Source organism: Canis lupus, chromosome 11 (assembly GCF_003254725.2).
Source record: "Canis lupus dingo isolate Sandy chromosome 11, ASM325472v2, whole genome shotgun sequence".
NCBI classification, from domain to species: Eukaryota; Metazoa; Chordata; class Mammalia; order Carnivora; family Canidae; genus Canis; species Canis lupus.
Window position 1 is genome coordinate 53,510,475 of NC_064253.1, and position 25,700 is coordinate 53,536,174.

A 25,700-nucleotide genomic window follows, 5' to 3' on the forward strand; every position below is an offset into this window, starting at 1 on the left:
CCCAGCAGGTCTGTAGCCTCAGCTGACAGCTCCTGAACACCCAGCAGGGGCAGGGACCAAGCTCGAAGCAAAAACACATGGGTAAAGCAGGGTCCTTATTTGAGAAGGCCCATCTGGGCTCAGTGGACCAAATATTAAGTGTCACAACTTTAAGTCAGGGCTACAAGGGAGGTTAAGAGAACTATAGGTGAGTGGAGATGAGAGGCACTAATTCAAGAGTGGGAATCAGGAAAGGCTTCCCAGAAGAGGTTACAAATGGGCTGGGCCTTGTGAGCTGGACAGAATTTAATAGAAAAGGGTTTGAGATCAGTGCTCAGCAGAGGCAAGTGGCTGCATCATTATCAACCCTGATTCTACATTAAATGAGACTTTAATGCAAGGAGAACCCAATAGGCCATTGGTGGCCCCTTAAGAGAATCAGAAGAAAAGGCAGGGGATCTGTTGGTCCTGTTTCTTTCTGGCTCCTCATCCTTTCCTCCACAAGGAGTGTGAGATGTCTTTCCATGTAGAGTGACTTCCTGAGTTGACTTGAGATCCTTGCAGGACACCTAGATATGCACGTGCACGTGCACACACACACACACTCACACACACTGCATGCTAAAGAAAAACAATTGGAAATAAACACACAGACATTGATGGTGACCCAGCAGAAGCTGGGGAAGCTGCCGCCCTTTTATTTCTGTCTCAGCCCTTCCCTGTTGTTCCCTGCCCTCCAACAGTTTCCTGTAGCTGGTGGAGAGAGGCCAGCTGCTCCTGAGCAGCCCCTATAAGGCCACTCAAGACCCTCTATGACATGACCTCTTTCTCTCTCTCTCTCTCTCTCTGCCCTCCTAAGCCCTCTTTCTGTGTACCTACCACACAGACCTCCTTGCTGTTCTTGAAAAGTGCCAAGCTCTTTCCCATTTCTGGCCTTTGCACATGCTGCTCTTTCCTCAGAAAACACTCCTCACCATGATCTTTGGCTGCTAATTTCCCATCCATCTATCAGGCCCCACCTGGAAATTCACTTCCCCCCTGAAAAACTAACCAGACCACCAAGACTAGGGCTATGTTTCATAGCTCACCCTGAGGGCTTCCCACCTAGCACTTAGCACTGCCTATAATTGTCTATTTATTTGTGTGATTTGTGTGTTGATGTTTCTCTTCCTGACTTAAAAATTAAGAGTTCCTTGGAGTGTAGGAACTGTGTGTTTCATGCTCAGCCCTGTGTCACCAGCACATAGCGCCTGGCAATTTTGCTAAATGAAGGAATGACTTCTCCGCCATCTACTGAGTTCATTAATTGACCATTCCCCTAGAAAAGGAGAAACTTAGGAGCAGATTTGCACTGTTCTCCAAAGAACCTAGGACTTGATAAGGTTTTAAATGAGGTGCAGCCAGATTGGAAACAACTGATCTGAGTATAAGAACCCTCAGATTCTCAAGGGCTGGGATATGAACCTGATTCCTCTGGGTGATTACCTGGACTTCTTTACAAAGTGCTTCTTCACTCAGAAACATCCATCCTGGTATGCACAAAATCCCTCACATCCACAACTGAGTAGTGACACTTTTTTTAAAAAGATTTTATTTATGGGGAGGGATCCCTGGGTGGCTCAGTGGTTTAGTGCCTGCCTTCAGCCCAGGGCGTGATCCTGGGGTCCGGGGATCGAGTCCCATGTCAGGCTCCCTGCAAGGAGCCTGCTTCTCCCTCTGCCTTTGTCTCTGCCTCTCTCTCTCTCTCTCTCTCTGTGTGTGTGTGTCTCTAATGAATAAATAAATTAAAAATCTAAAAAAAAAAGATTTTATTTATGTATTTGAGAGAGAGAGCACATAAGCAGGAGGAGGAACAGAGGGAGAGGGACAAGCAGACTCTGAGCTGAGCATGGAGCTTGATCCCATGACCTCAAGATCATGGCCCAAGCTGAAACCAAGAGTCAAACACCTAACTGACTGAGCCACCCAGGTGCCTGGAGACATGACATGTTAAAAAGATGTCAGAGAGCTTATAGAATTGCCAGCAAAGGTGAAGGGCTGGTTTAGACACAGGCAATAACCAGGCCTGGAGACTAGGTGACAGGATTCCCCACCATGTTATCAGGGTAATGTGGCTGCAAAAGATGTGCTCTACTTTTATTATTATTTTATTTGTTTAAAGATTTATTTACTCTACAGAGAGAGAGCCTGATGCGGAGCTTAATCTCACCACCCCAAGATTGCAACCTGAACCAGAAACCAAGAGTCAGATGCTTTTTTTTTAATTTTTATTTTTTTATGATAGTCACACACACAGAGAGAGAGAGAGAGAGGCAGAGACATAGGCAGAGGGAGAAGCAGGCTCCATGCACCGGGAGCCCGATGTGGGATTCGATCCCGGGTCTCCAGGATCGCGCCCTGGGCCAAAGGCAGGCGCCAAACCACTGCGCCACCCAGGGATCCCCAAGAGTCAGAGGCTTAACCAATTATGCCACCCAGGCACCCCTTATTATTTTAAATCTATGTGTTCAAGTGTGAAGTTCTAGGAAATTTGTGGCGGACTTTCTAGATAATAAATTTGGCTACCTGGCTTATTGTGAATAGGGTATAGTCATGAAGAGTTCCAACAGACTGTAACCATTGGTGAGATTTCATTCCCTGAAAAAACATTGGGATGCTGTGACCAAAAGACAATAAAATTATTGTGGACAATCAAGAATCAAAAACTATCTCCTACAATCATCATCCCTATCTTTTAGATGAGCAAATTGAGGAGGTCAAGATTTAGCATACCTAGGGTTACCCAGCCCAGCCAGGATTTGAACCCAGGCAACTCTGAGCCCTGGGTCCAAGCTCTGTAAATCTTTGTTTTTCTGCTTTTCATATACTTTTCCTTTCTTGATTCTCAGGGCCCAGAGCTGTTTCTGCTGCAGAACCCAGTGCCACAAACTCACAGAATAAGGTTAGCACTTGCACCCTTGAGGACGGCCTGAATCCTGGGCCAGATGGAAGAGAACCAAGCAGAAGGGGAGGTGTGAAGAAGTATGCTAAGACACTGAGAAAAAGAAGGTCTTTCCTACAGACTGACTACACCTGTCAAGTTTCATTTCCTCTGGTGCCATCAGCCTCGCTGGAGAGTGTGGACGACGTGTGCTACTACAACAGGGAGCCCTATCTAGCCCTCGGTGCACCCTCCCCAACTGTATCCTCTCTGCAGGACATGCACAGTGAGCCCGGCCTCCTGGAGACGAAGGCCCTGGGACTGCTGGGTCCCTTGAGGAAGCCCAAGAGCAAAAACCCAGCCTCCCGGGTCATGGAGATGGAGCCTGAGACCATGGAAACCAAGTCAGTCATTGACTCTCGAGTGTCTTCTATTTCTGCCATTCGCCTCTGTATTGACCCCAACCATAAAGAGAGTTCTGGGGATGCCCCCCTGACTGCCACTGTTGCCAGTTCCCCAGCGAGTACCCCTCACTGTTCCAACCCAGGTTCATCTGGCCCAGATAATTCTCGGGCAGAGCCTTCCCAAACCTTGTCTCCATTTCAACACTCAGATGGCAGTGCCCCCAAAGAACTCACCCTAGAGCTTGGGGACAGCACTTCCTCCCTCTCCAGTACTGACCCCAACCCAGATAGAGGCTGCCAGGCCATCAGCCCAGGGCCGCATAATGCCTCTCAAGCAGACACACTAGAGCTGGGAGGAGTCCAGTTTGAAACAAGATCAGGATCTTTGTTTACAAATCCTATGCAAGAAACTGCCCCCAAATGCACAGAGCCTTTGTTGTCTCCTCCACTCAGGCCTAGAAGTGGTGAATATGGAATATATTCAGAAGAGAAGATGGCTTCTTTCCCTTCAGAGGAGGAGCAACAAGGACAGCTATCTCTGGTACATGATGGAGAAGTTACAAACAAAAATGGCACTGATTTATTTCATGATGAATCTTGGAAAGATTCAGGTGACTCCAGGGGTGACCTGTCGAATGCTGTGCTACAGACTGGTGTCATCGCTCCAGCTGGTGCAATAATAGCCTCCCTCTCCTTGAAGTCTCCTGTAACAGGAACTGAGCAGATCCTGCCACATTCCCCCACAGACCCCAAAGGACAGAGCAGAGAAACCCCAAGCCAAACCTGCCAGGCCCAAGAGCAAAAACTCTTGGAAGAGCTGGATTTAGACCCTGATTTCTTGTTTGGGGACCAGACCATTCCATCAGCTTTCCCTCTGGAGGAGGTCAAGGCAGAGCCACTTAACCATATGATAGGGAAAGATACAGCCTCTAGGGACACTACGCAGCAGATCTGTTTTAATCCAGGTCCTTCTCTGCCAAAGCCACTAGCGTGTCCCCAAAAGGAGCCCCACTTAGAAGGCTCAAATCATTGTTCACTGTCAGAAAGCAAAGGCAAAAGCCCTAGCATCTGCCTTCCTGCTGAGAAATCTTTCCTGTGCTTTGCCCCAGAAAGCCATCCTAAAGTTTCTGCCGGTCTCAGGATGGCCACATCTTTGGGGTTTGTGGGTGCGAATGAAACAGTGGCCCCTAGGATTGGGATGGAGCAGTGCAGCTGCCAGTTCTCCTATGCCACGTGCTTCCGTGGCCTGCAGCCAGAGACAGAGGAAGAAGACAGGGACTTGGAAGCACACCCCACAGCCCCCCTCACCTCACCACCCTCTGCAGGAAGCCGGCTGGCCCTACCCTGGAGGCCTGCCCGGACCCACAGCTGCAGTGCCGAGCCCCTGCCGAGGAAGAGCCACATCTGGCCAGAGTACTGCTCCAGGGCTCTGAGACAGCTGAAAGCTGCCCCTGCCAGCACCCCAGAGGGCTTCATCCAACTCAGAGAGAGCTTACTGGAATTACAAGATATTTTAGAAGCTTCCTGGGGGAATGGGAACAAACATCCCCCGGAGAAGTGCACCTGGCACTTTTCAGAAAGCCGGAGCCGCCTCTGCATGGGTTCCCAGAAACTCCTGTCGAGCTGTCAACATGTGATCAGAATGGACCAGTCCCCTGAAGAGATGCAGGGGGCCGTGCGGGACACCTTCCAGCACCTGGTCCAGCTGGCCGGCCTGTGCTTCCAGTTCACAGACTGCAGCCGCTGCTCCAGTCGGCACAGGGAAGCAGCAGGGAACCTGAGGGATGTGGTGTACGCCTACCATCAGTTTGTAGAGGCTGCTAAGCTGACCTGTGAGAGAGGCTACCACGATCTGAGTGTGAAACTCTTGGCCCGTCGGTGCACAGCCCTCACTGCTGCCGTGTTTTGTTTGACGCAGAAGTTCCGGGCATCCGCTGCCCTGTGAGCAGGCTGCTTGCCCAGGCCCCTACCCTGCCCTGGACACTTTCCTGAAAAGCCCCTCCATTCCTCTGCCCACCCCTCCAAAATGTTTACTAGAATATTAAAATAAACTGCTGCTTCATCCTGGCCTGAATCATACAGAGTGATGATAATAAGTTGGAGTCCAAAGCATTCACTCATGGTCATTCAACAAACAGTCACTGGATACACTGCATAAGACAAGTCCTTGCCCCTGGTCAGGATGCTCACAGACCCCCCGGGGAGTACAGATCAATAGATTGCCATCAGTAAACTATGCCCTACCAGGAGCTTATACTGGGGGTGTGGAAGGAAGCAAGAGGAATTCACAAACCATCCCAAGATGACAGGAATGAGGGAGGAAGGTGGCGGTCACTGAAAAAATGGTCTTGACTTCTCATATGACACTGATTTGGCAATAACTCACACAGATAGGAGTGAATACATGTGACATTTGATAGATTCTACTTTCATAAGGTTTGGCTTGTTGGCCAGGTATTCTTGGCCGCCTTCCCAGGACACGTATAGGCTGCCACTAGGTGGCAGTAAGTTCCTTAGTTGCACGGTGACCCACTTCCAGGAGTGTGTGCTCCATGCTTCTTCTGAAATTGACGCCACATCTGAATACTGCACCCTTTTTTTTGTTGTTGTTGTAAATATCTAAAACGGCAAACATTAAAGCCCAGAATTAGATTTGCCTTTTTAAGAGTAATATTAGAGCAAAAGAAATATATTTAGTACCTTTCTCACTAATCTCAGTTGAGCCAGTTAATCTCAGTTAATTTTAGTGGGATGTTGGACAAGCTACTTAACCCCTCTATGCTTTGGTTTTCTCTTTAAATATTAATAGTTCCTGCTTTGTATGGTAGAAATATGGTAAATAATCTAGCAAATAGTAAAAGTTAATAATAACTCCCAAACTTTACGGATGCTTCAACCAGTATGATACCATTTCTTACATTTTGTTTTCAGACCCCGGGAAAACTGATTTCAAGATACCCTTGGGATGTCTTTTTACCCTGGCTTCTCTGTCGAGGCCAATTCTGGCCGAGATGCTCACATTGGGCTACTAAGGTTCATTTAAGGGGTCCCTTTGTCCTTCTGGTACTCCTGATCAGTTGTGGTCTGCACTGGCCCCCTAATTCCTCTCCTTCACCCAGAAAAAGCAGGGAGCAGAATGAGTACCTAAGTACCTAAGATCTTGGGAATCAGAGGAAAGCAATATTTTAGGAGAAGAGAAGATGCTCTTCTCACCCCTTGTTACCAGTTACTTGTTAACTAACCAGTTAACCAGTACTCGTGCCAGGAAAAGATGAATTTTCTTAGAGGCCTATTTCTTTTCACACAATATTTTGAATAACATTTAAATAAGGCCCTTGAACATAGATTTGAAGTGACTTTGTGGCCATGAAAAATAGGAACAATAGTACACTGAAATAATAAAAATTGTATGATGTTAATTAAACAGGACTTGAACACTTTTACCAGCAGAAAGCTCTGAAAAGCTATGCAACTTATTTACATGGACATGATTTATAGGTTCACAAGTTAAAGAGCTCAGGACTTCAACTCAACCAAGGCTTGAATCCTGATAGTGTTATTATAGGCACTGCTCTGGGCCTCAGTTTCTCCAATGGACAAAAGGAACTATTACTAGTCTCATTTAATGAGGGCCTACAGTGTGCCAGATGCCTTATTTAGATACATTGAATACATTTTCTTATCAATGGGACAATATCCTGAACTAGAGATCGTTATGTAATACACATTCAGTGTTATTGTGAGAAATAATCATGAAGGCAGGAAGACTGTGAAGCCTCTGGCATAGGTACTCAAATGTTTATTTCTGTCTTTCTTCACTTGCTCTCCCCTCAAATCCATTAACTTTCTTGGGTTGCTACTGTATGGAGTTGGTAGTTTACTCTGCAGTTCCCCTGAGGAGTACTAAGTTCCAGAAGTTCTGGGAAATCCCTCATTGTTGAGAGGCTAAAATGAAGGGTGGGGTGGGGGTGGTCCTGTTTAGCACTTTGAGATACATAGGCCCCTAGATGAAATACGTAGAATGTGATGCAGTGCAAGAGTCGTGTTTAATGACTAAGAAACTAGCAGACATTTGCACTTCTCTATCCTTTTCCCACTCACCATCACATTGGCTGATCTATTTCTTTATAAAAACATTTGTTACACCCATCACAGGTGATGCCTGATGCAGGATTACAGATGTAAATAATTGGATGAGAATCCTGTCTTCAAGAGCTCCTAGTCTAAGAGATAGGATGACATGTAAAGGTAGAGACCTATAATATAAGGCACTGTCGGCTCAGGACAATGAAAGAGGACATATAAGATGCTGTGAGAGCTCAAAGAAGAGAAGTCATTTTGGAGTTGTGGACAGAGTAGTGATTGTGGAAGTCTTCCTGTAGGAGGCAGCATTAATGAGAACTACTATGTCAAGAAGTATTTATGGAGTAGCTACTGAGTATCCTGTCCTGGACTTGGCAGATAGGAGGGTAAGTTTGGGATGTGTTAAGAAAGGAGAAAAATCACTCATTTGGTGATTCTATCATCAAACCATGCAGTGACATTGGGAACCAAACCATCAACATGATAGATGTTCCCTCAGGAACTTAAAATTAGTAGGAAAGACACAGGAAAAAAAAAAGATTACTGACAGGTGATATACAGAAACAAAGAGTGCCAAGATGTTGATAGGATGAGCCAATCTTACCTGGGTGATCAGTGAAGACCTCTCTGAAGATGGAAGGTTTAAGCTGAAGCCTAAAGGACAAGAAGGAGCCAGCCATAGAAAAAGTGAGAGGAAAGGGAACAGTACGTGCAAATCTTTGGTATACTTGAAGCATTTCAAGAAGCCAGGTGTGACTGGACCACAGCAAGCCAGAGGAAGAGTGATAGATGAGATTGGTGGAGCAGTCAGGAACCAGTCCAGGAAGGCTTTGGGAAAGTTAGACTTTATATCCAAGTACAGTGGGAAGCCACTAGGATTTGGAACAGAGGAGACACAATCATCTGGAAAACAGATGTCCACTGCGTGGTGGGATTTGGGGGGTGGCGGTGAAGGGTGGAAGGGGCAAGAAGAGATACAAGAGCAGTGGCAGGGAGTGCAAAGTGCAGGGACCAGTAGGTGTGATGGGAGCCACTGAAGACCATCTGAGCCACTTCCCAAGCCCAGCTGAGTGAAATCCAGGACCAGCTTCTGAGCAGAGAAGAGGTGTTATAGCTGGGTTTTAGGAAAAGCCTTCTGGGAGATAAAGAATGTTTACTTTTAGCATTTAAAAATTGCTGTAGGGGCAGCCCAGGTGGCTCAGCGGTTTAGCGCTACCTTCAGCCCAGGGCCTGATCCTTGAGATCCGGAATCAAGTTCCGCGTCAGGCTCCCTGCATGGAGCCTGCTTCTCCCTCTGCCTGTCTCTGCCCTCCCCACCCCCCGCCCCTCTCTCTCTCTCTGTGTCTCTCATAAATAAATAAATAAAATCTTAAAAAAATAAAAAAAAAATAAAATTGCTGTAGTAGCCAATAAAGGATGAACTGAAGGCTTAGGGACAGGGTGGAGGTGTTGGAGGAGCTGTGGGAAGAAAGTCCAGAGAGGGAAACAGTGTGGGGTCAAGGAGGAATCCAACAGGGCTGTAGTATCTTTGGCAGGAGATATTTCCAGCTCATTCATGCTAGGGTCTCTCTGAAAGGGTGAGACCCCTGGGAATAAGGGGAAGAGTGAAGAGTGGCTGATAATTTTTATCAGACCAAGGCTTGGACAAGTCTCTTCATGTCTCTGAGCCTCACTTTCCCCATGGATCTCTGAGGTGAATTGAGTAAGGGAGAATGGCCAGAGGCTAGACTCATTAGTTAAGGCCCCAAACTGGGATATTTCTGTTCTCTGCCTGAACAGCCAGGTGGTGGTAAGGGCCGCTGTGTACTCAGGGAAGGCTGTGTCAGCTGGTGGGTTCTGTGGCTTGTAGAGGAGCCCAGGGGAGGGCAAGGCCCCCAGGCTTGAAATGAAAGGTGACTCAAGACTGGTTTCAAAAAAAAAAAGGGGGGGGGGAGTGGTTTCAGGGAACATCTGGTTGAGCATCTGCCTTTGGCTCAGGGTGTGAAGGGAGGGTCCTGGGATTGAGTCCAGCATCCGGCTCTCCAGAGGGAGCCTGCTTCTCCCTCTGCCTGTGTCTCTGCCTCTATGTGTCTCTCGTGAATCAAATAAAATCTTAAAAAAAAAAAAAAAAAAGACTGGTTGCAGCCCACTTTCCCAATTGCCCAGTTCTTGACAGCCCTCAAAACCCCTGGTTACTGCCGCTACCCTGTGAGGTCTGTGAGCGGCTGGGATTGTAATCTCCATCTCACAGCCGGGAAACAGGCTCAGACAGGCGAGGCAATCAATATCTGCGTAAACCATAGGCAACACCCTAGTGTCAGCGCGGGTGGACTGGTGGACTGGAGCTAGATGCCAGGGTGAGAACTACAACTACCAGAATGCCATTCGGAGAGGGGGCAGGAACCGGAAGTGAGGCCGGAGGCGGGGCTTGACGTGCGCCGCGGAGGCTGCGTGAGGTGAGGGGTTCAGGTACGCCAGGGGCTCGTTGCGGGGCGGGCCTGGGGCTGGAGGGGTCTGGTTTGGGACTGCCACCTCGTGCGTGGGCGGCACAGTCACCGGGAAGGTCCTCTCGACAGTCTTGTGGCCTCGTGTCCTCCACCTTCTTGGTGCTTTCCCTTGCCGCCTCCCCTCACACTAGCAGCCTGTAGGAGAGGCGGGGCCCACAGGTGGGGTACTCTCGGGTCGGGGGTCTGGGTGCTCTAGTGCTGAAGGTGCCAGAGGACTGGAGCCAGCTTCCGTGAACTAAATTTTAGAAAATGAGAAAAGCGTGCAAACAGAGGCTGGCCCATCACTTAGCGTCCAGGGATATGCTCATCAGGTGGGACTTGGGTGAGGAAAGATCTGAGGCCAACTCAGAGATGGGGAGTGGGGTGGGGAATTGATCAAGTCAGCAAGTATTTATTGAGCGTCTGTTATGTACCAAGCCTTTTTGTAGGCATACAGGGTAGTGGACAAGGCAAACAGAACATCTGCTTACATGATAGACATGGAGAAATTCAGATAAAAAGTAAGTAAAACATGTCAGATAATGAAAATCAGAATAAAATGAGGCAGGTAGTCATATAGTTATCTAGGGGAAGAGCACTGGAGGTAGAAATGAGAGCAAGTGCACAGCCCTGAGGTGAGACTATCCTTGGTATGTTAGGAGCAGCAATTAGACCAGAAAGTGCAGAGGACACTTGATTGGGGGCGGGGGGGGGGGGGGGGGAGGCAGACCTTAATGATCAGTATAGGCCATTGTAAGGATTTCAGTTATGTATATAAGTGAAATGGAAAACACTGCATAATTGTGAGCAGAAGGGTAACATAATTATCAAACATTTAAGATGATGCTTTTCATTCTGCAAGGCTCAGTACTGGTCACTGAGTGTGTGCACCTGAATTCTTTATCGTCTCTTCCCTGGAAGAGCTTATAATGTAGTGGGGAAACAGACCATCCATGATGCAAGGCTGAGTCAGATAATTGGAGCCCTGTGAAGGCAGAATGGACATCATTCTCAAATCCTCAGCATGCACTGTTATGTTGGGTGCTTATTAACTGTTACAGGATTAGTAACTAATTGAGAAACTCCAATACTCAGTACTGGACTGTAACAGAGGCTCAGAAAACATCTTTTTTCTTTTTTGTAAGATTTATTTATTTGTTTTAGAGAAAGAAAGAGCGAGAGCATGGGAGAGGGGCAGAGGAAGAGAATCTCCAGTAGACTCCAAGTGGAATGCCACGCCTGACACGGGGCCCAATCCCATGACCCTAAGACCATGACCTGAGCTGAAATCAAGAGTCGGATGCTCAACCGACTGATTCCCCCAGGCGACGCCAGAAAACACCTTTTTTTTTTTTTTTTAAAAGATTGTATTTATTTATTCATGAGGGACAGAGACATAGGCAGGGGGGGAAGCAGGCTCCTCGCAGGGAGGCCTATGCAGGACTCAATCCGGGACCCCAGGATCACGCCCTGAGCCAAAGACAGACGTTCAACCACTGAGCTGCCCAGGTGACCCCAGAAAACACTTTTTAATGAAAAAATGAAATGCTAAAACTGGCCATAGATAACATCTCACACAGATGATATCTGTGATGTCCAATTTCACATTTGTTTTCTGAGGATCAATAGGTAGCAAGCTTCTAGTTAATATTTACTGAGCTTCCATTTTGTGCCAGACCTTGTGCTGGCCTCTAAAGATACAAAGATGAAGAAGATGTGGTCCCTGCCCAATCTGCTATATTGCAGACTCTTCCGGTAGTGATTGGAATTGCCTTCATTGGATTTTCTTTTCTTTTTTTTTTTTTTTTTAAAGATTTTATTTATTTATTCATGATAGTCACAGAGAGAGAGAGAGAGAGAGAGAGGCAGAGACACAGGCAGAGGGAGAAGCAGGCTCCATGCAGGGAGCCCGACGTGGGATTCGATCCTGGGTCTCCAGGATCGCGCCCTGGGCCAAAGGCAGGCGCCAAACCGCTGCGCCACCCAGGGATCCCTGGATTTTCAATATTGCTGTATCCCAGTTTCCTGAGAAACATCCTTAGGGACTATAGGAAGTTGAAGAGGTCTGAGATACAAGGAGGGGAATAGGAAGGAGGAAATGGGGATGGTAATGGTAAAATGCAGTTTCGTTTAACAACATTTATTCAAACACTGCTGTTTGCAAGGTTCTGTACTGTGAGTTGTTAGTGTTTATGTAAATATAAGTACACAGTCCCTCCTGCAAAGGAATTCAGTTTGGTGGGAGAGAAAACATGAGCATAGACTTTCCAGTTTTCTAAACAACAGTGGAAAACTCTACAGCCCCTCCAGCTACTCCAACACGGCTCTCTTTTCTCCTTCCAAGCCAGACTTTTTGAATGAGCTATCTACATCCATTGCCTACCAGCCATTCCCCAAAAGGCTCTGGCAAAGAGGAGGAGCTCAATGAATATTTATTGACTGAATGAATGGATAAACAGATAAAGATACAAGATGCTGTGGAGTTCAGAGAAGGGAAAGCACTTGGCTGTTAACAAACTGGCATTCATTTAACAAATTGATGTGTTTTCTCACCTTGATAACAATGAGGTTGTTAGGTATTGGACCAGTTTATCCTAAAGTTTTCATTTGTCATTTTTTTGAATGCCTAAATGTAGAATGCAGATGATGACTCTGATGATTTGTCCAAATAAGATTTGTCCAGTCATCTAAAGGAATGGTCATAACAGGTCTGGCTGTCTTTTCTTAAAAAAGGTATTTATAATCAACATCGCTGTTCATATGTGAACACTGCAGCACTTTGGAAATGTCTAAGAATACTTGGTATTTTCCACATTTCTCTAGAAATAATATGCAGTACTAAATGTTATGTATGCCATAAATTCATAGTGATGCAGTCAATGGTATAACTAAATACATTAAAATTTGTACTGAGTATTAAAGGATTTCTAAGCAAAAGTAAACGTTAGCTTATACAAGAAAATGAACGCAAATTTCTAATCTTTAGTTTTGAAAATCTAGAATGTAATTTACTTGGCCATCTTCAGGAATATATCTGGTGGTCATATGTTGTTCACATGATATGTGATGAAAACCCAAAACTTCTCAGAAGCTTACCTTTTTAGAAAAACTAATAGAATAACACCAATTGGGGTTTGAACAGCCTGTATTTCATGTATAGTTGTTCCATGTCAGGTAAATGAATGTGTAGTTCTTGCACCAGTCCTGGCATGTAGTGTTATCCCATCTCATAGAATCGGTGACAAAGAGTTAAGTGTTTTAGCTATTACCCCACTACTCACATGTAGGAAGCTGAGAAGCATGGCTAAATCCTAAGACTGCTGTTTCCACTACAATAACTTGTGATGTCTAAATGAAAAACAAAACTAATATTTGGCCTGATTTTGAGCATTTGATGGAGTACAAGAAAAAATGAGCTCTACACTAGAAATGATTGCTAGGAACAGGAACTGCAGTCAAAACATTAGAGAACAGGGGCATCTAGATGACTGTCGGTGAAGTGTCCAAGTCTGGTTTTGGTTCAGGTCATGATCTCAGGGTGGTGAGATCAAGCTCTGATCCTTCAGTCAGGCTCTGAGCTCAGTGGAAAATCTCTACCTCTCACTCTGCCCCTCCCCCTGCATGTAAGCTGCATGTGTACATGTGCTCCTGAGCTCTCTCTCAAATAAAATAAATACAAAAAAACATTAGAAAACAAAATAGACACTATTCGGCTCTGTAAGGGGTAATATTTATACAGTTAATGTACATGCAATTTATTGGTTTACAAAACTTAGAAACAACCAAGGGGATAGACAAAGCTCAAAAGGATTAAAAATGATGACACAACACAATGTAGAACCTGTCTTGAACATGTAAAATTAAAGTTTCCGCTTACCAAAATTGGAACATTGAAGGAGGAAGAGAGAGGAAGGGAAACATAAGGGTGTTTTTGTTCAGAGCCTAACCCTGAGATTGTTGAATGAGAAGTTTAAAGATATTCTTATTAAACATAGTAAAAATATCTTCTGGTAATTATCATGACAGAGGTATGGTATTAGACTTACCTTCCTATAATTGAAAAAAAGCTGTGAAATTAGACAGGTTATATGAAGAGACTGCTTTCAGGCATTGGACAATAGGCAGGACAAGACTGTTATCCTTGAGAGAAATGAATTTGAGATGGATTATAGGCCTAAATGTAAAAGCTAAAATTATAAAGCTTCTAGAAAGCAACATAGGATATCTTTGTGCTTTTAGGGTAGGCAACGATTTCTTAAAGGACACAGAAAGCATTAACTATAAAAGAAAAAGAATGATCAATTAGACTTGATTAAAATTTTTAATTTCTGGTCAACAAAGAGCAATGTTAGGAAAATGAATAGGCAGGCCACAGATGGGGAGAAAATATTCTCAAATACACATATCTGAAAAAGGACTAGTGTCTAGAAATATGATTAACTTCCACAGCTCATTAATAAAAAGATAATTTTAAAATGAGCAAAAGACTTGGTCAGAAATCTTACAAAGATATATTATGAATGACCAATAAATTGCCTGAAAAAGTGCTCAATATCATTAACAGTCAAAAAAATGCAAATTAAAACACAACTCGGTTCCACTACATAAGAATAGCTAAGGGATCCCTGGGTGGCGCAGCGGTTTGGCGCCTGCCTTTGGCCCAGGGCGCGATCCTGGAGACCCGGGATCAAATCCCACATCAGGCTCCCGGTGCATGGAGCCTGCTTCTCCCTCTGCCTATGTCTCTGCCTCTCTCTGTGTGTGTGTGTGACTATCATAAATAAATAAAAAATTAAAAAAAAAAGAATAGCTAAGATTAAGAAATCTATCAACAAAAAAAAAACAATAAAAAAAAAAAGAAATCTATCAACAGCAAATGTTGGTGATGATGCAGAGCATCTGGGAGTCTCCTTCATTGCTGACAGCACTGTAAAATGGTACAGTTACTTTGAGAAACTTTTGGCAGTCTTTTGTGAGTTAAATAGGCAACTGTCCTATGCCCCTCAACTCTGCTGTTAAGTACTTAGCCAACAGATATGAAAACATACATCTACAAAAACACTTGTAAGAGAATGTTCATAGCAGCTTTATTCATAAGAGTCCCAAACTGGAAAAATATCCAGTGAACAATGGAGTACAAGAAAAAATATCCAAATATTTTCAAATATCCATCAACAGGAGAATAAACCAATTGTGATTCGGTCATAGAATGGAATTCCACTAATCAATTAAAAGGAATAAACTTAATACATGAAGCAACATGTATGAATCTCAAAAACATGTTGAGGGGGAAACTGTCAATATCACTGGTTGAATCCATTTATATGATGTTTTATAATAGGCACAGTTAATCTATAGTTATAGAAAAAAAAACAATGGTTGCTTTTGTGTGGTTGTGGGAATGGGATGGAGATTGACTTGGAAAGTGCAGAAGGAAAGGAACTTTCTAGAGTGATAGAAATGTTCCATATCTTGAGGGTGTGAGTAACACAGGCCTTATGCTTTTATCAAAAATTCATTGAACTGGTATATTTCTCCCTCACACACATTCCTGAGCTGTACCCTTAAAATCTTTGCATTTTACTGTATCTAAATTATACCTCAAAAAAATTTTTAAAGGTTGGTGTAACAGAAAAATTAAGAGGTGATTTGAATTTTTTATTTTTAAAGATTGTATTTATTTATTCATGAGACACAGAGAGAGAGAGAGGCAGAGACACAGGCAGAGAGAGAAGCAGGCTCCATGCAGGGAGCCCGACGCGGGACCCGATCCAGGGTCTCCAGGATCATGTCCTGGGCTGAAGGCAGCGCTAAACCGCTGAGCCACCCAGGCTGCCCAGGTGATTTGAATTTAAGTGTTTCATAGGGAGTTGATATAATTCAAAGGTGATGATTTAAGAAGAAATGGAGAGCATAGGATTTCATGTTAAGGAGTCTGTTATCAAATGAACTAAAAACACTTGGTTAACAAGTTGCCCCTAGAGGTGAGAGGGGTTGGAGTGAGGATCATTACCTTTCATTATAAATAGGGCTTCTTAAAAAAATTATATGCATGAATCATATTACATAGATTTACGTTTGCAGAGATAATACTTTTCCAAAGATGATGGTAGCACACTGGACTCAGAGGAGCAGCCAGAAGCAATGGACATATCATTCCTTGTGACACTTAGCTATAGATGGGAGCCATTTTTTTTTATGTACAACATTCCCAGGGATTTTGAACAGCACTTTGAAATTATGGCATTGGTTAAGTGTGCCATAGCAGTGGTTCTCCATATTTTCCTACCTCAGCACTTCTGATGGATATTAATATTCTCAATGATGACCGTGGCTTTCAGCTGCAGTGATACTTAACTGAGTTGGGAGAGGGAATAGATAGTTTGGAAAAACAAATTGTGAAACATCACCAGCAACCCAGAAGGATTCTTGGTTGGTTTCAGGAAACTCATTACCATTTTTTGGCTAGCTCTTATTCTCCTAGGATATTTCTAGTACTGGACTTTGCATATAGTAGATACTCAGTAAATGTTTGCTAAAGGAATAGTTTTGAATATAAACTGAAACATAATGGAGGAGGTGGCTTTTGCTATTTCTGTCCCGCCCTCAACTACTACATGGATTTTGAAGAGCACAATAAATGACTGGATTACCTGTGCCACTGCAGCAGTGAATAATCGTTGATTGCTTGGAGGTGTCAGTTTTGTTTGTCTTCTAAGAAGTGGATTCAGTCCTTAGTACTAAAACATTTCTGTGCTGACTCATTTCTCTGGAAGACACAGATGCTTTTGTTTGAAACATCTGTGTTAATATTTTCCACACTTTTACTCCTTCAGCAACACAGTAACACTCTTTGATACCTCTGTAAGTGAAATAATGTAACATCTCACATAATTATGCCTTTTTCCCACCTGGGTGAGAAGGACAGAAGACTAAGCACATGGACTGGAAATTGGAAGGGAGTGCTCAGAAAACAGACTCACACTTGCTGCAGGAACAAGAAGTCATCCTAGAGGACACAGGTGAAGATAGCATCTCTGAAAGCTTCCAGCTTCTACAGATCGATGTGGAATGTGAGCATCGGGAGGTTGAGACGCTGCCCACAGGCAGTGCAACGTGGTGCTCAGTAAGTGCAGCGAGTTGCCTGGCCATTGGCTTTGGGATGATCCTATGTCCCAGAGTCCCCTTGTATAAGGGTAGGTACTAGTAACAGACTAGGAGTGAGTTTGGCATATTCCAAAATTGGATGAATTTCCTGCTAACTGGTTTAAGGTTTCAGTTCCACTTGCTTCATAAGAAGAGTAAATAAAGCTCAAGGGGAATTTTTGATACACCTTGGAAGGATCAGGAAATCTAAAGTCTGCTTTAGGCCCTGTCCCTAATACATTTACTTTGGACACATCACATCTCTTTTTCTGGGGTTCTGCTTTCTCTGAACATAATCCAATCTTTTTCTAATATCTTTTTTTCTCTCCTAACTTTAAATCTGATTTAAAAAAAATAATTAACTTTTGAATATTCATTTTCCATGTCAATGCTTACAAAGTTCTCAATTTTGTTTTCTGGATAACATAAGAAAAATGTCCAAAGAAAACAGAGACACTGGGAAAAGATAGTTGCAGCAAAGAAGAGCAAAAGAAAGCAAGAAAAAGAAAGAAGAAAGGCCAATCGTGTAGAAAATTCAGGTAACAATACATCAATACATCAAATTGCTGGTGTAATCATATTTATGTCTTAGCAAACTGGTATCTGCATGTTCCTGGGAGAGTGGGAATATTGTTTTTAAGTAAAAAACATCTTGGAGGTAGAACCTTTCTATTTTGTTGGGAAATAAAGTATCAAAGCAGAATTTAGGTTGCCTTTCACAAATCTAGTGCACCTATGTGTTTATGAGCTCAGAAGCAGAAGGAATGACAAAATCAGCAGCTAATGTTTACCCAGTGCCTTGTGCTGGGCTCATTGCTGAGATTTTTACATGCATTACCCTAAGGGTAATGCTTTTATTATCTCCATTTTGTAGGTAAACTGACTGAGGCTCAAAAATTAAATAACATGCCCAAGATCATCTAGTAATAAATGAATGGATTGAACTCTGATTTACACCTGGCAATGTGCTCCAGAGCCCACACTCCTCCCCACTCTGCTGTACCCAAATGAACAAATACATTGCCTGAGTTTCAGGTTTCTCTTTGTATGCAAAAAGTACTCAGTTGGCTGGGAATATTTCTTTCTTACTGAATGTATTCCTTTATTTTCCCACTTTTATTCCTTTCTGATAATTTCACTCTAGGCATCTGCCCCCAGCACAGCAAACGTTTTCTGAGATCCTTAACGAAGGAGAGACTTTTGGAAGCCAAACACTCAGGACCAAGACTCTGTATTGATCTGAGTATGACCAACCACATGTCTAAGAAGGTAGGACATCCATTAAACTCTGAATTCCTGCTCACCTGAGGGAGGTCAATGACCAGTTCCAGCTTCTATAATTCCATAGTAAACCAGCAAAAGTGTTTAGTTTTTTATGCATTAAGCCACTCAGTTCCAAGATGGCTGTTGTTTTGAATCAGAAAGAGAATAGATAACTTCTAGTTTAGTTTGCAAAGTTTTATCTTATCTTCTTTTCTGAGCTGTACACTGTTGCCTCTGTGTTCATGGTGTCCCTAGTCTAGATGGGGCCTTTTGTGTTCAGTTCACCAGAGATGAAATCTGGCTTTCTACTGGGAAGAGAAATACTTGCCTGGTTGCATGTTGTGAGGACATGCCCTGGTGGAAGGTCTTCCTACAATGTATGTGTTTTAATGGTTTTCCATTCACCCTATTGTGAAGGAGAGATTCCACCCTAGACTGAAAAAAAAAACACACTTGACATTGGACAGATAAGAGTGATAGCAGTTTATTAGTCACCTGTACTCAGCCCAGGGAAAGGATGACACTGCATGCCATGTAGGGCCATAGAGGGTTACACTCAGGAACAGATGGAACAACCAGGGGCTGTGGGAGGCAGGCTTTGTAGTGTCATGAGCCTGGGGTACCCCCTTGGTTCCTACAGGAAGATGTGATTGATTTGCTGGGAAAAGTTCCTAGGCTAGCAGGGAATTGAAACTCACTCCTCACAGATAAGCAGGAACTATGCCTGGTCCCTTTGATAGAAACAACTCTTTAGCTAGGGCACCTTATTGAAGGGAGCAGAATTGGGAGAACTTTCAGTTGAGTTTTTCAGGGCCCACCTGGTTTCACCAGATGTCTAATCAACACACAGTGGTGGGCCTTCATTTTAGGCCTTCCACCACAAAACATATTTTTCTGTTTGTCAACATCTCTTGTTGTATGTGCTGGTGTTTGCATGTTTTTCAGAGAAATTAGAAAGACTGAAGATCTGGGGTTCTTACATGGAACCTCTAAGTATAGCCCTCTGAAAAGGTCAACCAAGAATTTTCTACTGTTTATAGTAATTGAGGTATCAGATTAAATAAAACCCAAAGTGTTTTTTCTTGGGCAGCCTGGGTGGCTCAGCAATTTGGCACCGCCTTCAGTCTAGGGCGTGATCCTAGAGACCCAGGATGAGTCCTGCGTCGGGCTCCCTGCATGGAGCCTGCTTCTCCCTCTGCCTGTGTCTCTGCCATTCTCTCTCTCTCTCTCTCTGTGTGTCTCTCATGAGTAAATAAATAAAATCTTTTTTTTTTTTAAGTGTTTTTTCTTTTGAACCAAATCATGCCAGATTGTTTAACTACCTTTCTTAAGGGTGTTGTCTCTGAATCAGGAGGGAAAGTTAAAACTTCCAACCCTAGTAAATCTTCCAGAGTTACGGAGAAGCTGCCAAGTTTATCTGATGGAGTATTAGAAAATGTATAGTATTCTGACCTTGTTAAAGTAAATAGTAAATAGTATATGGTAAAATTTTAGATAGGAGCTAGAAGAACAATTCCATATATCATATATTAGATATATAACAACAGGTCCAGAAGGAGGGAGAATGCTTAGTCTTTGCATTAACCGACTATTTTTGGGCTAGTGTCATTACCTTAACTTTGATCTCTAAGGCAAGTTCGGTGGGGTGTAACATGCAGGCCCACATATACATACTAGCTCCTAGAGTAAAAGGAGCCCTTCTGTGATCCCTGGGTGGCGCAGCGGTTTGGCGCCTGCCTTTGGCCCAGGGCGTGATCCTGGAGGCCCAGGGCGCGATCCTGGAGACCCAGGATTGAATCCCACATCGGGCTCCCAGTGCATGGAGCCTGCTTCTCCCTCTGCCTATGTCTCTGCCTCTCTCTCTCTCTCTCTGTGACTATCATAAGTTAAAAAAAAAAAAAAAAGTTAAAAAAAAAATCCACCCTAATCGCACCTCTGTCTGCAACAAAAAAAAAAAGGAGCCCTTCTAGTTTATGAGATTTCCCAGAGTAGCATTCAGTGAACTTACTGAGTAACCATTTCTTGATAATGAATTTAGAAAGAGTGGGCATGTTTCCAAGCTAAGTCATCGGCATTTCTTTGAAGGAATTAAGTAGACTGGCTGGACAGATCCGAAGGTTGTATGGTTCAAATAAAAAAGCTGACAGGCCATTTTGGATCTACCTCACTGGATTCACAACAGACAGTTCCCTCTATGAAGAGTGTTTGAGGATGAATGATGGATTTTCTAGTTACCTGGTAAGCCTCATTTTATGTCTTATTTGAAGTGTCATTTGAAAAGTAGGTTGTGTGCTAATAGTACATTTTTAAAACTTTTTTATATTTTGATATAAAAACGTGTGAAATATTTGTTTTCACTATTGCAATCTAAAAAATGTTAGAACCTCTTATCAGTTCTTATATTTCTAAACTTTCAGCCTTCCACTGCATTGGTGATTGAATATTACCAGTCTCTAGGACTGTATTTTGTATCTTGCATATTGTATGGTAGCCTGTATGCTCCAGGAATGATTGGGGAAAATGCCATGACTCCTTTCTTGGTTATAGTAGTACAGAATTAGGGAACAGGAGTTGTGGGGGAAGAGAAAATCCCTGTGGAAGTAATGTGGATTCAAGAGGAGTTTTAGGGAATACTCAGTTACTTTTTACATCTTTCCCTAGGGTCTAATGAATGTAGTGATTGTAATGCACTCAGTAGTCCAGATCACTTCCTAAGATGTGCCACTGAATATGTCCTATGTGTTTGTGTTATATAGCTGGGACTGGACTGTGTGAACTTTCCCAGGGAGGTTCACAGAGGCAGTGAGCGTGCAAAGTATCCTGTATGGTCCTACACTGTTAGTTGTGGTCACTGTTACCGTCTTAACAGTCTGTTCTATAATACAACCATTTCCAGCTTTTCTTCTCTACAAGTGTTTTATGATTCTTTTATGTGAGCCCATCAGGCCCACTCTTAGGGCTGCGACAGGCCCACACTTAGGGCTGCAGAGTTCCCTTGCTTCCCCGTCTTCATGCCTTTCCTCCGTGACTCTCCCCACGTTCAGTGCTTCTTCCTTTTGTATGTATCAATCTCACCTCTTCTCAGAAACCAAGTTCCAGCCTTCCCTTCAGTAGAAGGTCATCCCTGGTATTGTCACTCCCTCATCTATCATCCTGGGACAGCCTTCCTGTACATCTGTTAGGGCCTCTTGTTGCTTTGTCTCATTTTGTAGGATTGAGTGTCCTTTCTGCTTCCCCTCCCCAGCTGAGCACCTTCTGACAACAGATTGTCAGACATGTATCTCCTTGATACACATAGGGGCCATACCCAGCAGAATAGATAGATGCCTGGTAACTAGTTGCTGCAGTGTGGGCTGCATCTTAACCTAGTTCACACTACATTGGATTATTTACATTTTTCAGCTAGACATAACAGAGGAAGACTGCTTTAGTTTATTTCCTCTGGAAACCCTTGTGTACCTGACTCCTGACTCAGAACACGGTATGTACTTGACTGCATGGATTCATGTAGCACTTTGTTCTTAGCCCTTGTTTGACTATTCTCTGTGTCAGAACTTGTTAAAGCCATCCAAGGCGTTATCAAAAAAAAAAAAAAAAAAAAAAAAAAGGAAAGAAAAAGGAATGAATATTAATTGCACATGTCTTATGGATGGATACATCACTATGCTTTCCATGTTTCCTACAATGTATGCACAGCTGTATAGATTTGGGTCTTCAGCCTTGGCTGGACCTTGTGAGCTACCTGGTAATCTTTCCCAGTTTCCCCAGTCAGCTCCCTTCCTTGGCCCTTCTTGGGTCAATGTTAAACACATATTTTTTTTCCAGAAAATTGACTAATTCACATAATTTTCAAATTTATTGGTATCAAGTTGATCTTAGTTTTCTTTTCTAATTATTTCACATTCCTCTGTTATTTTAATTTTGTCTCTTTTCTGGGTCCTCATGTTGATTTGAATCAACTACCTTTTTTTCTTGATCAGATATGCCAAAGCTTTGTCTTTTCAGAGAATTAACAAATCTGTTACCTTTTGGTTTTCTATTTCATTAAATTTCTACTTTTAATCATTAATAATTCTTTGCTTTTACTTTCTTTGGATTTAGAAATTATAAAACCGATTTGATCTCAATGGCCTTCATTTTTTCATTAGCTCTTGAAGATATTGATCTAAACAAAGTTTACATCCTTGGTGGACTTGTGGACGAAAGCATTCAGAAGGTAAATGTACATTTCAGACCTAACAACTGTATTTTGAAAAGTGGGGCTTACTTTCAGAGGCAGCTGCCCTATCATAACCTTATGCAAAAGGCCTGAAAACTCAAGACTAGGAAGAACCTATCCTGCCTAGGTTGACCCTTCTACTTGTGAAGCTCCCTGTCCTCATCAGCATTAGCAATCCTGACCTGACAGCCCAGTTGGGAACTGGAATGGGAATGTTTGGTAATTAGATAAATAGCCATTGTTGAGCTCCTTTCTTCTCTCCTCTTTTTAGTTCGGCAAGGGTAATTCTGATAGGATATTGACCAATGAAATATTGACTCAGCATTCTTACCAGCTATTTGTTCTTTGTGGGAGAGGAGATTGCTCTTTCTTAGGCCATCTTTTCTGCTGACATAAGACTTATTTTATAATCTCAACATCAGTAGGACAGTCCAGATTTCTTTTGAATTGGAATTTTATTGGAATGGCCTTCTTGTGGAAGAGCCATTTTACTTGCTTGGTGTGTGGCCCTGAGGGGATGGAATTAGGACAAATGAGCGAAAAGCTCAGAGAAAACTGAAAATTTGGCTATCAAGAATTTCCTTTTAATTTGTACTGTCAAAATTAGAGGTTTCCCCAGGATGCATGGAACTCCCTTTGACAAGGATTGTCCATTTGAGGACAGAGCCCACTTAGGAGGGAGGCCATAGAGGATACACCAAGATTGGAAGGAATGTTTAGAGTGGAATGGTTAACTATTGAGGCCCCTTCCCAACCCAAGGATGTTAATTATCCCAGTAATCTAAACCTTTCTCTTTAATCCTCAAATTTTAAGTAGGTAGATGATCTTTCCAGAGCTTCTTACAAGATAGCAAATAGAATTTAAACTTCAGTTCATGACTCAGGGACATCTTTAAAGGGATATTAGTTACTGTACTCCGATCCTAAATGGCCTCAGATGGGGGGGGGTTGTTGGGTTCTTATGACTCTTTTCTGCAGTTTTCAGAGCCTTTTTAATTGGGCTGTGTGCTCTCATGCCTTAATGCTGTCTTGTTGTCCATGGTGTATCTGACTTGAATCCTCTCTCTTTTCTCTAATTTGCTGTTGCCCAATGGCAATGGGCTAAAAACTCCAGATATCCAGAACTGCATCTTACTGAGTTAGGGTCAGGAGTGTTCTGATTGATTAGACTTCTTGAACTTTTGGATACAGATTGTGGCTGCAGATAGGCCTCTCTTTATTTCCTTTTTGATTGTAAGTAGCAACTAGTGGATAGATGACTCCCAAGGAAGTGAGATGTTTGCTGCACAAGCCATTTCTCACATGGAATAATATTCTGCATTATCTGCAGTTCCTTCCACTCTGCCATAGGCTACTGATATTTTTTTAAAGATTTTATTTATTCATTCATGAGAGACAGAGAGAGAGAGAGAGAGAGAGAGAGAGAGAAAGGCTGAAACACAGGCTGAGGGAGAAGCAGGCTCCATGCTGGGAGCCTGATGTGCGACTCGATCCCAGGTCTCCAGGATCACTCTCTGGGCTGAAGGCGGCGCTTAACCACTAAGCCACCCGGGCTGCCCAGGCTGCTGATTTTTAATACACTTTTCATGTAATTAACGATTAGAGATGGAAATTGGAGTGGTGGTAAATGGGGTTTTTCAGCTTGTTATACATATTACAATGACAATCTTTGTCATTTTTAAAAGGAAAATATTTAACTGTGATTTACAGAAGGTGACATTTCAAAAAGCCCAAGAACATTCTGTCAAGACAGCCCGCTTGCCAATCCAGGAATACATGGTCAGATGCCAGAATGGGAAAAACTATCATTCAGAGATATTGGCCATCAATCAAGGTACTGCTGAATGGCCTACACTTGACATGTGTTATTTCTGGTGCTACTTCTTTGCGTTGTGTTGAAGTATAAATGGCCCTTGAAGCAACCCTGACTGACTGATGTGCTCAGATTTTATTGCATACACTTGATGACGGGTATTGTGGCCTCTCAGAGGCATTTTTCATTTTCTTCCTAGATCCCAACTATGTTAATGGTAGTTGAAATTTTTCCCTTGGCCTAAAATGCCCTGTATTCAACCCATCATTCGACAGTGAATTCCCATTTGTCCTTTAGAATTCAGCCTAGGAGCGTCTCGGCCCCTGCTTGCCCCCTCTCAGCCACATCAGGGGTCCCCCTTGGTGTTCCCATTGTACTATTTTCCTCTCAGTGTTGCAGCACTGTCGGTAAAGGTTCGTATCTGTGTAGGCTGAGGTCCCTGTGGGCAGTTGGGTCCATGTGTGCTGCAGCGTAGTTTTGTTGAATGAAATATTCCAGAACACCCTTTTCCTCATTAGTCCTTTACTAATTCTTTTTCCTCAGTGTGGTCACTGTTTTCTTTTTACCCTTCTAACAGTATTTGATATCCTGTCCACATACTTTGAGACTCAAAACTGGCCTGAAGCACTGAAGAAAGGAGTTTCTTCCAGGAAAGGCTACGTTCTTCAGAACTCAGTGGAATGATGGACAGCCTAAGGAGCTGCAGGAGGCAAAGCTGCTGGAGGTGCTTTGACAGAGAAGCAGAGCAGAGGCTGGCGATGGCACACACTTGCCTTTACCTTGACATCCTGGTTCTTACCTAGAATATAAATTACTAATAACAGGGACCATATTTTATGCTCTTTTCTATCTCCCATAGTGCCTGGCTCATGGGAAGAGCCCAGATATATATTGACTAAGTAAAAAGTTTACATAACAAGGAATTAGCCCTAAACTATATGGCTTTGGATGTATTAATTCATTTTCTATATACCTATTTGTGAAATATCTACTCTTTAGAGATAGCTTAAATAATTGTTACATCAAGTTTTTCACTCAACTGTCATCATAAAGTTGTAGCACTTTCTCTAGCCTCCTCTGATGCTGCTCATTTTCCTCAACTCAGTAATATGCTTGACATGTTTCACAGGATTGACCTGTCCTAACCTAGCCCTGCTTTAAGTCCCTGTAGCACTTCATTCCCACCTTTGGCTCCTACCGTGTCTCCCCTGCTCTGAGTGTGGGAGTGGAGGCTTTCTTCCTAAAGTAGCCTCCTAATAGGACACTTTGTGAGAGTATCTTTGTATCCCTTCTGAGCTTTGTACAAACTAGATTCTTCTTATATATTTGTAACTAACGGGTCAAACTGAAAAGCAAAACCACAGTATTTAAGTCTAACTTAAAAATAACCAGAAAGTACATTGCTTCT

General features: G+C 43.2%; 2 protein-coding genes across 16 annotated transcripts in view; both read left to right on the forward strand.

Moving 5' to 3' along the window:
* Positions 1 to 5,370, forward strand: part of FRMPD1 (FERM and PDZ domain containing 1) — a 150,124-nt gene extending 144,754 nt beyond the window's left edge. For all 9 annotated transcript variants that reach the window (XM_035696949.2, XM_049116281.1, XM_049116284.1 and 6 more), the window contains one exon: positions 2,868 to 5,370. In XM_035696949.2, the coding sequence (XP_035552842.1) occupies positions 2,868 to 5,248 (2,381 nt within the window). In that variant the 3' untranslated portion in view covers positions 5,249 to 5,370. The remainder of the gene's footprint in view (positions 1 to 2,867) is intronic.
* A 4,316-nt stretch (positions 5,371 to 9,686) lies between these two features.
* TRMT10B (tRNA methyltransferase 10B) lies at positions 9,687 to 25,362 on the forward strand. 7 transcript variants are annotated; one of them, XM_025432306.3, is made up of 10 exons: positions 10,119 to 10,183; positions 10,290 to 10,372; positions 16,775 to 16,977; positions 17,428 to 17,536; positions 18,142 to 18,266; positions 20,346 to 20,498; positions 21,663 to 21,741; positions 22,409 to 22,476; positions 24,190 to 24,313; positions 24,870 to 25,362. In XM_025432306.3, exons 1-10 carry the CDS (start codon positions 10,122 to 10,124, stop codon positions 24,974 to 24,976), a joined length of 1,113 nt encoding a protein of 370 aa, XP_025288091.3. In that variant the 5' UTR covers positions 10,119 to 10,121; the 3' UTR covers positions 24,977 to 25,362. The 7 variants fall into 7 exon arrangements, with proteins under 7 accessions (XP_025288093.1, XP_025288094.1, XP_025288095.1 ...); XM_025432308.2 differs by lacking the exons at positions 10,119 to 10,183; positions 10,290 to 10,372 and adding an exon at positions 9,687 to 9,834; XM_025432309.3 differs by lacking the exons at positions 10,119 to 10,183; positions 10,290 to 10,372 and adding an exon at positions 9,765 to 9,821.
* Positions 25,363 to 25,700: the final 338 nt, after the last annotated feature.